A 14,140-nucleotide genomic window follows, 5' to 3' on the forward strand; every position below is an offset into this window, starting at 1 on the left:
CAATATTTTTCCAAATATAGGTAGCAGATATATAGGTTGTGAAATTAGTTATTTACACATAAATATTATTTGTATACCTTAATTGTTTCCAAGCAGTGTTTGTAACAGGGCAGTAAAATGGCTGATCAAACAAAACATAAGTCATCGTCATTGTGTTTTTTGATAGCTGGCAAAATGTCAGGAAAAAAAGCAAAAATTCGCAATCTAATTAGAAAAAAAAATAAAATTGTGTACAAAATGTGTCAAAATGTAAGTATGCGTGGGATATTTAGATATTTGTTTTTAAAACGCTACAAGCAGATGTTACATATCAAATCTTAATGCTAACTGTAACTTATAAGTAGCAATTTGTTTTATTATTGGTATCAAAATGTCAGCTTTTTCCCATGATCGTATTTTCTACTAAATTTTACGAGAAAAATAATATTTTTCCATATATAAGTCGCAGATATATAGGTTGTGAAAATAGTTATTTACACAGAAATATTATTTGTATACCTTAATATTTTCCAAACAGTGTTTGTAACAAGGCAGTAAAATGGCTGATCAAACAAAACATAAGTCATTGTTATTGTGTTTTTTGATAGCTGGCAAAATGTCAGGAAAAAGAGCAAAATTACGCAATCTAATTAGAAAAAAAAATAAAATTGTGTACAAAATGTGTGCAAATGTAAGTATGCGCGGGATATTTAGATATTTGTTTTTAAAACGCTACAAGCAGATGTTACATATTAAATCTTAATGCTAACTGTAACTTATAAGTAGCAATTTGTCTCATTATTGGTATCAAAATTTCAGCGTTTTTCCATTACCGTATTTTCCACTAAATTTTACGAAAAAAAACAGTATTTTTCCATATATAAGTCGCAGATATATAGGTTGTGAAATTAGTTATTTACACAGAAATATTATTTGTATACCTTAATTGTTTCCAAACAGTGTTTGTAACAGGGCAGTAAAATGGGTGATCAAACAAAACACAAGTCATCATCATTGTGTTTTTTGATAGCTCGCAAAATGTCAGGAAAAAAAGCAAAAATTCGCAATCTAATTAGAAAAAAAAATAAAATTGTGTACAAAATGTGTGCAAATGTAAGTATGCGCGGGATATTTAGATATTTGTTTTTAAAACGCTACAAGCAGATGTTACATCTTAATGCTAACTGTGGCAAATTATTTTATTATTGGTATCAAAATTTCAGCTTTTTCCCATTACCATATTTTCCACTAAATTTTACGAGAAAAACAATATTTTTCCATATATAAGTCGCAGATATATAGGTTGTGAAAATAGTTATTTACACAGAAATATTATTTGTATACCAAAATTGTTTCCAAGCAGTGTCTGTAACACGGCAGTAAAACGGCTGATCAAACAAAACAGAAGCCTTTGTGTTTTTTGTTAGCTCGCAAAATGTCAGAAAAAAAGCAAAAATTCTCAATCTAATTAGAAAAAATAATAAAATTGTCTACACAATGTGTGCAAATGTAAGTATGCGCGGGATATTTGTTTTTAAAACGCTAAAAGCAGATGTTACATAACTCTTAATGCTAACTGTAACTTATAAGTGGCAAATTGTTTTATTATTGGTATCAAAATTTCAGCGTTTTCCCATTACCGTATTTTCCACTAAATTTTACGAGAAAAACAATATTTTTCCATATATAAGTCGCACCAGACTATAAGTCGCAGATATATAGGTTGTGAAAATAGTTATTTACACAGAAATATTCTGTAAATGCAGTCAATTGTTTCCAAGCAGTGTCTGTAACATGGCAGTAAAACGGCTGATCAAACAAAACAGAAGCCTCTGTGTTTTTTGTTAGCTCGCAAAATGTCAGGAAAAAAAGCAAAAATTCGCAATCTAATTAGAAAAAAAAATAAAATTGTGTACAAAATGTGTGCAAATGTAAGTATGTGTGGGATATTTAGATATTTGTTTTTAAAACGCTACAAGCAGATATTAAATCTTAATGCTAACTGTAACTTATAAGTGGCAATTTGTCTTATTATTGGTATCAAAATTTCAGCGTTTTCCCATTACCGTATTTTCCACTTAATTTGACGAGAAAAACAATATTTTTCCAAATGTAAGTTGCAGATATACAGTATATGTTGTGAAAATAGTTATTTACACAGAAATATTATTTGTATACCTTAATTGTTTCCAAACAGTGTTTGTAACAGGGCAGTAAAATGGCTGATCAAACAAAACACAAGTCATCATCATTGTGTTTTTTGATAGCTCGCAAAATGTCAGGAAAAAAAGCAAAAATTTGCAATCTAATTAGAAAAAAAAATAAAATTGTGTACAAAATGTGTGCAAATGTAAGTATGCGCGGGATATTTAGACATTTGTTTTTAAAACGCTACAAGCAGATGTTACATCTTAATGCTAACTGTAACTTATAAGTGGCCAATTGTTTTATTATTGGTATCAAAATTTCAGCGTTTAACCATTACCATATTTTCCACTAAATTTTACGAGAAAAACAATATTTTTCCATGTATAAGTCGCAGATATATAGGTTGTGATATTAGTTATTTACACAGAAATATTCTGTAAATGTTGTCAATTGTTTCCAAACAGTGTTTGTAACAGGGCAGTAAAAGGGCTGATCAAACAAAACAGAAGCCTTTGTGTTTTTTGTTAGCTGGCAAAAAGTCAGGAAAAAGAACAAAAGTACGCAGTGTAATAATAAAAAAAAAATACAATAATGTACAAATTTTGTTAATCTAACTATTCGCGGGATATTTGGAAAATTGGTACCGCCGAGTACTAGTATCGATTCCCACCTACCAGGTTTTGGTATCGTATCGCTCCAAATGTAAATGGTACCCCTCTTTGGCTCGTGGTCCATGTTTTTGTTTAATTTATGCAAATATTATGCGAAACTGCGCGACGTTCAAATAGGTCCCCCTTTTGCTAGCCCCGGCAAACACACACACACACACACACACGCACACACACACACACACACACACACACACACACACACTTACTATGCCGGGCAGGGCTGGGTGTTGCAGAGCTGAGATCCCAGGGTAGGTCTGGTGAGCGGGTCGCACATGCTGGAGTTGACTTGGACTTTCTGGTCCTGCAGACAAATGGCCTTGGTGGAGATACGACCTGCAGGGAAGATTCAGACACAGTATTAAAGTCACCCCCGCAAACTACCGAACAAAGAGTCAAACTGAACGTTTGGTCCTGGTTCTAGGCACCAGGTGGAGACCGCTCCCGGGGGTTCTCAGAGCTGGAGATGGTCCACGGGTCGGAGACCATGAAAAGTCCGTCCTCTGAGCCACAGGAAGCCAGTGTAGTGACCTAGGCACCGGACTAATATGGTCGAATTTCCCGGTTCTAGTCCGGACTCGAGCAGCAGCATTTGGCCTCACAGCTCCTTTCAAAGCTGCGTTTTCATTGCAGTTTTTCGCAAAATAAAAGCCGCATTTTCGAAATCTATATCGAAACGAGCGCAAAATGGTTTTAGCGATAGTTTTTGGAAACATCGGTATGTCCGTTACCGGTTTTTTGTTGCGATATTTAGGTTTTGCGTGTTTCTCGGCGTAATGGAGAGCCCAGAGAGAAGGTCGAACCTGCTGGAGATTAAAACATGCCAAAAAATAAATGAAAACATTTCAAACGAATCACGGTTTTTACTCGTAACGATTCATAATTGATTGCAAAAATGTATTTAAAAGCAAATATATATATATTTTATTTTAATTTTTTTTCTAATCTCTCCTGTCCAGCAACTCAGACAAATCATATTTTGGATGTAGATGAGGGGTGTCAAACTGGTTTTCATTAAGGGCCACATTGCAGTTATTGGCTGCTTTTAACAATGAGTAATATATATATATATATATATATATATAGTAGTTTGGATTTGTAACTACAGTACTGCCCAAAAAACCGACTCCACTCAACTGAGCCAAATTGAACTCTGTCTCTGCATGATTCCTTGCTTCTTGTCTGTGTTAATAGCTGTCTTCAGTGTTTGAACCTGACAATAAGCTACGAAAAAATATTTAAATGTTTACTTTAAAACTTTAAAACTCAGTCACCAGAATTTTTTTTGCAGTAAAAAAAACTGTTTTTTTTTTTTTTACAGCATATAAAAAAATTGAATAACTGTAACGGAATGGAGAAACAATACCACTGTTTTTAGCGGTAACAAATAGAGTTGCCAGTTGTTTTTTTTAACCATAAAATTGTGTTGTTTTAACGGGGTTTTTGTTTTTATTTAACATAAAATCTCGCTGTTTTAATGTTTTTTTGTGTGTGTTTTAGTGTCGTACTGTTTACGGCAACCCAAAAAACACTACCAAAGTTGATATTACAGTAAAAAAAACTTAAGTCGGCGGAATTTATCCGTAAAATCTATTGTCAATTTTACACTCTACAATTTGATTGATACTTTGTTTTGAAATCTTAAGTCAAGCAGATATTCAAGCACAGTATTTATCTTTATTACAACAATTTTTGGACTACACGGTAATATAATGTTTAATATTTAGATTTTGATAATATTGCATTTTAAAAGATATGCAATTGTGTGCGGTACATGATTTTTAATGTTAAAAGGGAAAGAACAAATACATTTAGAACAATAAAGAATTTTATTAATGCATATTATTTCCAGGCATAAAATAATGTGGAGGGCCACATTTGGCCCCTGAGACTTGAGTTTGACTCCTGTGATGTAGATGATCTGTATCTGCTGTACAGATTTAGTTGAGAAAAGACAAGTGTTGGATGCTTCCCTTGTTGTTTTATTTATATTAAATATAATAAATATAAATATAATAAGTATAAACATAAATTAACAAATATAAATTAAATTATATTTGTATGATTTTACTATACAAAACCACTACTTCAGGTTCAGTTGGAGACCAGAAGGCGGGCTCACATTACACCAGTTTTAAAATTTCTAAATTGGCTCGATTTTAAGGGTCTTCTTATGGTATAGAAATGTTTTTTAACGGTTCCGAGTCATGTAAAATCAAACGGTGCCACATTTCGATAGCTGCCTGGCACGTGACGTCAGGTCCGGTTGGAGACCAGAAGGTGGATTCACATCACACCAGTTTTAAAATCTCTAAATTGGCTCGATTTTAAGGGTCTTCTCATGGTATAGAAATGTTTTTTAACAGTTCTCAGTCATGTAAAATCAAACAGTGCCACATTTCGATAGCTGCCTGGCACATGACCTCAGGTCAGGTTGGAGACCAGAAGGCGGGCTCACATTACACAAGTTTTAAAATCTCTAAATTGGATCGATTTTAAGGGTCTTCTCATGGTATAGAAATGTTTTTTAACGGTTCCCAGTCATGTAAAATCAAACAGTGCCACATTTCGATAGCTGCCTGGCACATGACCTCAGGTCAGGTTGGAGACCAGAAGGCGGGCTCACATTACACAAGTTTTAAAATCTCTAAATTGGCTCGATTTTAAGGGTCTTTTTATGGTATTGAAATGTTTTTTTAACGGTTCCGAGTGATGTAAAATCAAACGGTGCCACATTTCATAGCTGCCCGGCACGTGACGTCAGGTCCGGTTGGAGACCAGAAGGCGGGCTCACATTACACCAGTTTTAAAAGGTCTGCATTGGCTCAATTTTAAAAGTCTTCTTATGGTTTATTAATGTTGTTTTTTTTTGCGGTGTAGGGCCTTCTTATCTTTCAGCTGACAAAGACCAAAAGGCGGGCTCACATTACACTAGTTTTAAAATCTCTAAATTGGCTCGATTTTAAGAGTCTTCTTATGGTATAGAAATGTTTTTTTAACGGTTCCGAGTCATGTAAAATCAAACGGTGCCACATTCCGATAGTTGCCTGGCACGTGACGTCAGGTCCGGTTGGAGACCAGAAGGTGGATTCACATTACACCAGTTTTAAAATCTCTAAATTGGCTCGATTTTAAGGGTCTTCTTATGGTATAGAAATGTTTTTTAACGGTTCCGAGTCATGTAAAATCAAACGGTGCCACATTTCGATAGTTGCCTGGCACGTGACGTCAGGTCCGGTTGGAGACCAGAAGGTGGATTCACATCACACCAGTTTTAAAATCTCTAAATTGGCTCGATTTTAAGGGTCTTCTCATGGTATAGAAATGTTTTTTAACGGTTCCTAGTCATGTAAAAACAAACAGTGCCACATTTCGATAGCTGCCTGGCACATGACCTCAGGTCAGGTTGGAGACCAGAAGGCGGGCTCACATTACACAAGTTTTAAAATCTCTAAATTGGCTCGATTTTAAGGGTCTTCTTATGGTATAGAAATGTTTTTTAACGGTTCCGAGTCATGTAAAATCAAACGGTGCCACATTTCGATAGCTGCCTGTCACGTGACGTCAGGTCCGGTTGGAGACCAGAAGGCGGGCTCACATTACACCAGTTTTAAAATCTCTAAATTGGCTCGATTTTAAGGGTCTTCTTATGGTATAGAAATGTTTTTTAACGGTTCCCAGTCATGTAAAATCAAACAGTGCCACATTTCGATAGCTGCCTGGCACGTGACGTCAGGTCCGGTTGGAGACCAGAAGGCGGGCTCACATTACACAAGTTTTAAAATCTCTAAATTGGCTCGATTTTAAGCGTCTTCTTATGGTATAAAAATGTTTTTTTAACGGTTCCGAGTCATGTAAAATCAAACAGTGCCACATTTCGACAGCTGCCTGGTACGTGACATCAGGTCCGGTTGGAGACCAGAAGGCGGGCTCACATTACACCAGTTTTAAAAGGTCTGCATTGGCTCAATTTTAAAGGTCTTCTTATGGTTTATTAATGTTTTTTTTTTGCGGTGTAGGGCCTTCTTATCTTTCAGCTGACAAAGACCAAAAGGCGGGCTCACATTTCACCAGTTTTAAAATCTCTAAATTGGCTTGATTTTAAGGGTCTTCTTATGGTATAGAAATGTTTTTTTTAACGGTTCAGAGTCGTGTAAAATCAAACGGTGCCACATTTCGTTAGCTGCCCAGCACGTGACGTCAGGTCCGGTTGGAGACCAGATGGCGGGCTCACATTACACCAGTTTTAAAAGGTCTGCATTGGCTCAATTTTAAAGGTCTTCTTATGGTTTATTAATGTTTGGGGGTTTTTTTCGGTGAAGGGCCTTCTTATCTTTCAGCTGACAAAGACCAAAAGACGGGCTCACATTACACAAGTTTTAAAATCTCTAAATTGGCTCGATTTTAAGGGTCTTCTTATGGTATAGAAATGTGTTTTAATGGTTCCGTTTTTGGACAAATGTGGATTCACAACCATATCTTTTTTTTTTTAAGCTGAATATACAGAGGATGAACTATTGCTTCCAGAAGTGATTGCGAAGAAGAGGGGGAAACGTTGGTGCAGACTGAAGCTGCAAATGTGGAATTTGAAGATGAGCTACTTCGACATAAATGGAGTGCTTACCCAAATAAAACGGGAAAAAAGGGATTGCCACCATTAGCTGCATTGCTAGCCAGATTTTTACATGTTAGCATACGTTCTGACTTGTTCTGGATGTCGTCTTAGTTTTTTTGGGTTGAAGACTAGATGACTTTATTTTTACGTATAAAGACTTATTCGTAGTCTGTTGCCACATATTTCTTGTTTTTTTTATTGTTTTTTTTCTCTTGTCTTGATGGGTCGATGGGTTCGTGAACTGGGTCTGGTTCTCCCCAGGAGTGCCACAACAACAACAATCTCTTTTCGCTCGCAAGAATGTGAAACAGGAAAACAAACCACCCTGCACTCAGACCGATACCAGGAGAAGCTCCCGGGGGTGGGGAAGGTTCCGGACGTAAAAGTCGTCCATCCCGATCCCAGGGCTAGCCCTCAAAAAGACAAACGCTGAGACCTCACACCCAAACCCGAGCTCACCTCCGGCACATGGAGCGGAACAGTCGGAGCGCACCACGCCCCAGCTGTAGTCGGGCTTCCTCTCGGCGCGGGGCAGCGTGTACTCCCAAACCACGCCGGGGTTCCTGCCCTGCAGGAGGATCTACAAGAAGACCAAGAAGAGTCCTTTAATTGCCAGGGACTTATACACCAAGGGGATCCACAAATAGCAGGACCGGTTTTAGCTTCGCTCTTGGTCTTAGTACAGCGGAACACTTCAGTCCATCACGTAGTTCACTTTAGTCTAGGTCCGGTTCTTTGTGATATTTATATGATTCCACTTGGCATAGCCAAACTACAATCATTGTCTTAAAGTTCATCAGTCCAAGTGGAAAATCCGGGTGTGGGTGTGGACTCTGACCTTAAATTCTATACCACAATAAAAAAATATAACAAAAATAAGATTTTATCATATTTGGAATACAGCCAAAGTTCGCCCAATTCTTTTATTACAGGTTTGTATAGATTCTTATGATGCCCTGCTTTCTGGTCGTCCTATAAAGGTTATTGCACCTTTACGACTACTCCAAAATTCAGAGGCGCATGTCCTGACAAAGACCAGAAGGCGGGCTCATATTACACCAGTTTTAAAATCTCCTGATTGGCTCAATTCTAAGGGTTTTCCAATGGTTTACAATGTTTTTTAAGGTATTGGGCCATCTTGTCTTTCAGCTGACAAAGACCAAAAGGCGGGCTCACATTACACCAATTTTAAAAGGTCTGCATTGGCTCAATTTTAAAGGTCTACTTATGGTTTATAAATGTTTTTTTTTTGTTGTTTTTTTTCGGCATTGGGCCTTCTTGTCTTTCAGCTGACAAGGACCAAAAGGCGGGCTCACATTACACACATTTAAAAATTTCTGCAATGGCTCAATACAAAGGGTTTTGTAATGGTTTATAATGTTTTTTATTACTGTATCTTTGAGCTAACAAAGACCAAAAGGCGGGCTCACATTACACCAGTTTTAAAAAATCCACATTGGTTCAATTCTAAGCGTCTTCTAAATGGTTTACAATTGTTTTACCGTATTGGGCCTTCTTATCTTTCAGCTGACAAAGACCAAAAGGCGGGCTCACATTACACCAGTTTTAAAATGTCTGCATTGGCTCGATTTTAAAGGTCTTCTTATGGTTTATTAATGTTTTTTTTTTGCAGTGTAGGGCCTTCTTATCTTTCAGCTGACAAAGACCAAAAGGTGGGCTCACATTACACAAGTTTTAAAGTCTCTGCATTGGCTCAATTTTAAGGGTCTTCTTATGGTTTATACATGTTTTTTTTACGGTATTTGGCCTTCTCCTCTTTCAGCTAACAAAGGCCAAAAGGCGGGCTCATATTATACCAGTTTTAAAATCTCTGCATTGGCTCAATTTTAAGGGTCTTCTCATGGTTTATAAATGTTAAATAGTATTGGGTCTTCTTATCTTTCAGCTGATGAAGACCAAAATTACACATAACAGCAGTTTTAAAATGTCTGCATTGGCTCAATTTCAAAGGTCTTCTTATGGCTTATAATTTGTTTTGTTTTTTGCGGTTTTGGAACTTCTCATCTTTCAGCTAACAAAGACCAAAACATGGGCTCACATTACACCAGTTTTAAAATCTCTGCATTGGCTCAATTTTAAGGGTCTTCTAATGGTTTGTAATGTTATAAAGTATTTAGTCTTCTTATCTTTCAGCTGACAAAGACCAAAAGGCGGGCTCACATTACACAAGTTTTAAAGTCTCTGCATTGGCTCAATTTTAAGGGTCTTCTTATGGTTTATACATGTTTTTTTTATGGTATTTGGCCTTCTCCTCTTTCAGCTATCAAGGGCCAAAAGGCGGGCTCATATTATACCAGTTTTAAAATCTCTGCATTGGCTCAATTTTAAGGGTCTTCTCATGGTTTATAAATGTTAAATAGTATTGGGTCTTCTTATCTTTCAGCTGATGAAGACCAAAATTACACATCACACCAGTTTTAAAATGTCTGCATTGGCTCAATTTGTGTGTGTGCAATAATGGGGTATCTGGGTCATCGGGGCATTGTTTTTAAGTTTGTAAAGTACTTTGCGTTGCATTTCCTTTATGTATGAAAAGCGCTTTATACATCAAGTTTGATTTGATTTCATAGTTAGAGACAAGTCTTGGCAAAAAACAGGTAAATTGGAACATATTTAACGAATAGTCGGTGATTAATTCGGTCAATGTTTGTTTAGGTTATTACATTTTATTTTCATGAATGTAAATTGAAAAAAAAAATGGTTTATTTGAATTTCGATTTAAAATACAAAAATGAACTTACAGTATCAATACTTTGTAGGGCGCAATATAACAATATATGCAATACTGCCATCTAATGTCTTGGAAGTGCAACAGCGTTGGAATGAGACTAAAATGTTTCAATAAAACAAGATGTTTCATCAGCTCATTTTTAAATATTGCATTAAAAATGTTTTACTAACAAACAAATAACGTGTAATGACATAAAATTACCAAAAATGTGTACCGTTTAGCACCATATTATTTTAATATGTTGTAAAAATCGATACAAATTTTAAAATAAATGCTAACGACACAGCTATTGGTCGAAACTGCGACTACCAAGTGGACCCAGTTTGGCCGTGGTTTCATTAAAAATACCCAGGAACTGATTCAGTTTTTCCAGGTAGTGGATCTGTTGTAGTGGCCGGGTGACAACCATAGCACTCAACACACTTAAGGCTACTTATTGGTTGTCATTTCATGTTTAGTGGGCTTTAAGTGTTTAATTAAATGCCTCATGAAGGTGGGAAAGTATGGAAATATTACATTTATTAATAATATTTCAGTTTTTTCAGTAAAAAATAGAGAAGGGTTTGTTGCCGGGGGTGAAAGCGAGCGAGACGACGTGGCAAAGTTCTTAAAGTTCTTCAGCGGCGCTGCTATCGTTGACTCGCGGCCACACGCCCCCGGAGGGTCCAGCGCACGTTAGAATGCGGATTCTCTTCCGGAAACCATCTCACCGCACAAACGCTTGACTTGGAGGTCGCAGCGCTCAATTTGCAGCTGCACCACATCCGCCTGGTCCTCCCCGCGACTTATCTGGCGACACCATTGCTGCGCACATCCTGCACTTGAAGGCCGCACGTGAGGATTCGATTATTTGCACACCTCCGGAAAAAAAGCCAGAATTTTACTATAAAAATAAAAGTAGCAAAATTAAAAAAAAAATAATAATAATAAAACCATTTTTTTTACGGTAAAAACTGGCTAATGTAAATATTAAAATAAAGTATTATTTAGATTTTTTTAAAACACTGGCATGTGGTTTCCTGTCATTTTACCTAAAAAATTAAACTTTTTAAAACTACAGTATAGCACTGTAAGAACAATAACTGTAGGTTTTATGGTCTAATTAAATTAAATAAAAAAAAAAAAAAGGGCAGTTCAGTTGCCAAAATTTTACTGTAAATATAAAAGTGGTACAATAAAAAAATATATATATATATGTATAAAACAACCCTTTTTTACGGTAATAAATTGGCATTTTTTTAAACAAAAATAATGTGTTTTTTTAATTTTCAGTAAAGTACTGTACAAACAACAAATGCAGATGTTACTGTAAAACACTGGCACGTCATTTCCTGTCATTTTACTGTAGGTTTTATGGTCAAATTAAATCAAATTAAAAAAAAAAAGGGCAGGTCAGTTGCCAAACTTTTACTGTAAATATAAAAGTGGTACAATAAAAAAAAAAATTATAAATAAATACATAAAAAAAGATATATATATAAATATATATATATAAAACAACCTTTTTTTACGGTAATAAACTGGCACTTTTTTTAAACACAAATAAAGTGTTTTTTAGTAAAGTACTGTATAAACAACAAATGCAGATTTTAATGTAAAACACTGGCACGTCATTTCCTGTAATTTTACTGTAGGTTTTATGGTCAAATTATATTATTTTTTTTTTTTTAAAAAGGGCAGCTCAGTTGCCTGACTTTTACTGTAAAAACAAAAGTGGTCCAAAAAAAAAAAAATATATATATATATATAAAACAGCCCTTATTTACGGTAATAAACTGGCATTTTTTTAAACAAAAATAGAGTGTTTTTTAATTTTCAGTAAAGTACTGTATAAACAACAAATGCAGATGTTACTGTAAAACACTGGCACGTCATTTCCTGTAATTTTACTGTAGGTTTTATGGTCAAATTAAATAACATTTTTAAAAAATGGCAGCTCAGTTGCCAAACTTTTACTGTAAATATAAAAGTGGTACAATAAACATTAAAAAAACAAAAAAAAATAATAATAATTTTAAAAAATATATATATATATATATATATGAATATATATATACATAAAACAACCCTTTTTTACGGTAATAAACTGGCATTTTTTTCAAACAAAAATCAAGTGTTTTTTAATTTTCAGTAAAGTACTGTATAAACAACGAATGCAGATGTTACTGTAAAACACTGGCATGTCATTTCCAGGTTTTATGGTCAAATTAAATCAAATAAAAAAAAAAAAAAGCGCAGGTCAGTTGCCAAAATTTTACTGTAAAAATAAAAGTGGTACAAAAAAAAAATTATATATATATATATATATATATATATATATATATATATATATATATATATATATATATATATATATATATAACAACCCTTTTTTACGGTAATAAACTGGCAAATTGTTTAAACACAAAAAAAGTGTTTTTTTTTCATTTTCAGTAAAGTACTGTATAAACAACAAATGCAGATGTTACTGTAAAACACTGGCACGTCATTTCCTGTAATTTTACTGTAGGTTTTATGGTCAAATTAAATCATTTTTTTTTTAAAAAAAGGGCAGGTCAGTTGCCAAACTTTTACTGTAAAAATAAAAGTGGTCCCAAAAAAAATTATATATATATATATAAAACAACCCCATTTTTACGGTAATAAACTGGCATTTTTTTAAACAAAAATAATGTGTTTTTTTTATTTTCAGTAAAGTACTGTACAAACAACAAATGCAGATGTTATTGTAAAACACTGGCACGTCATTTCCTGTAATTTTACTGTAGGTTTTATTATTCAAATTAAATCACATTTTTAAAAAAAAAGGGGCAGGTCAGTTGCCAAACTTTCACTGTAAAAATAAAAGTGGTACGAAAAAATAATTATATATATATATATATATATATATATATATATATATATATATATATATATATATATATAAAACAAGCCTTTTTTACGGTAATAAACTGGCATTTTTTTTAAACACAAATAAAGTGTTTTTTAATTTTCAGTAAAGTACTGTATAAACAACGAGTGCAGATGTTATTGTAAAACACTGGCATGTCATTTCCTGTAATTTTACTGTAGGTTTTATGGTCAAATTAAATCAATTTTTTTTTTTAAAAGGGCAGCTCAGTTGCCAAACTTTTACTGTAAAAATAAAATTGGTCCAAAAAAATAAATATATATAAAACATCCCTTTTTTACGGTAATAAATTGGCATTTTTTTTAAACAAAAATAAAGTGTTTTTTAATGTTCAGTAAAGTACTGTATAAACAACGAATGCAGATGTTACTGTAAAACACTGGCAGGTCATTTCCTGTAATTTTACTGTAGGTTTTATGGTCAAATTAAATCAAAATTAAAAAAAAAAAAAAGGGCAGGTCAGTTGCCAAACTTTTACTGTAAATATAAAAGTGGTACAATAAAAAAATATATAAATAAATAAATACATAAAAAAAGATATATATATAAATATATATATATAAAACAACCTTTTTTTACGGTAATAAACTGGCACTTTTTTTAAACACAAATAAAGTGTTTTTTAGTAAAGTACTGTATAAACAACGAATGCAGATTTTAATGTAAAACACTGGCACGTCATTTCCTGTAATTTTACTGTAGGTTTTATGGTCAAATTATATATATATTTTTTTTTAAAAAGGGCAGCTCAGTTGCCTGACTTTTACTGTAAAAATAAAAGTGGTACAAAAAAAAATTATATATATATATATATAAAACAGCCCTTTTTTACGGTAATAAACTGGCAAATTTTTTCAAACAAAAATAAAGTGTTTTTTAATTATCAGTAAAGTACTGTATAAACAACAAATGCAGATGTTACTGTAAAACACTGGCAGGTCATTTCCTGTAATTTTACTGTAGGTTTTATGGTCAAATTAAATCTTTTTTTTTTTTTAAAAAAGGGCAGGTCAGTTGCCAAACTTTTACTGTAAATATAAAAGTGGTACAATAAACATAAAAAATAA

The 14,140-nt window shown here is 33.8% G+C and overlaps 1 protein-coding gene across 1 annotated transcript in view; it reads right to left on the reverse strand.

Annotated features, from left to right (window-relative positions):
- Positions 1-14,140, reverse strand: part of LOC133546652 (A disintegrin and metalloproteinase with thrombospondin motifs 18-like) — a 197,534-nt gene that overhangs the window by 30,242 nt on the left and 153,152 nt on the right. Inside the window, exons 17-18 of the mRNA XM_061892447.1 lie at positions 7,870-7,990; positions 3,005-3,131 (exon numbers count right to left, since the gene is read on the reverse strand). Of these exons, the coding sequence (XP_061748431.1) occupies positions 3,005-3,131; positions 7,870-7,990 (248 nt within the window). The remainder of the gene's footprint in view (positions 1-3,004; positions 3,132-7,869; positions 7,991-14,140) is intronic.

Source organism: Nerophis ophidion, linkage group LG02 (assembly GCF_033978795.1).
Source record: "Nerophis ophidion isolate RoL-2023_Sa linkage group LG02, RoL_Noph_v1.0, whole genome shotgun sequence".
In the NCBI taxonomy this organism is placed as follows: Eukaryota; Metazoa; Chordata; class Actinopteri; order Syngnathiformes; family Syngnathidae; genus Nerophis; species Nerophis ophidion.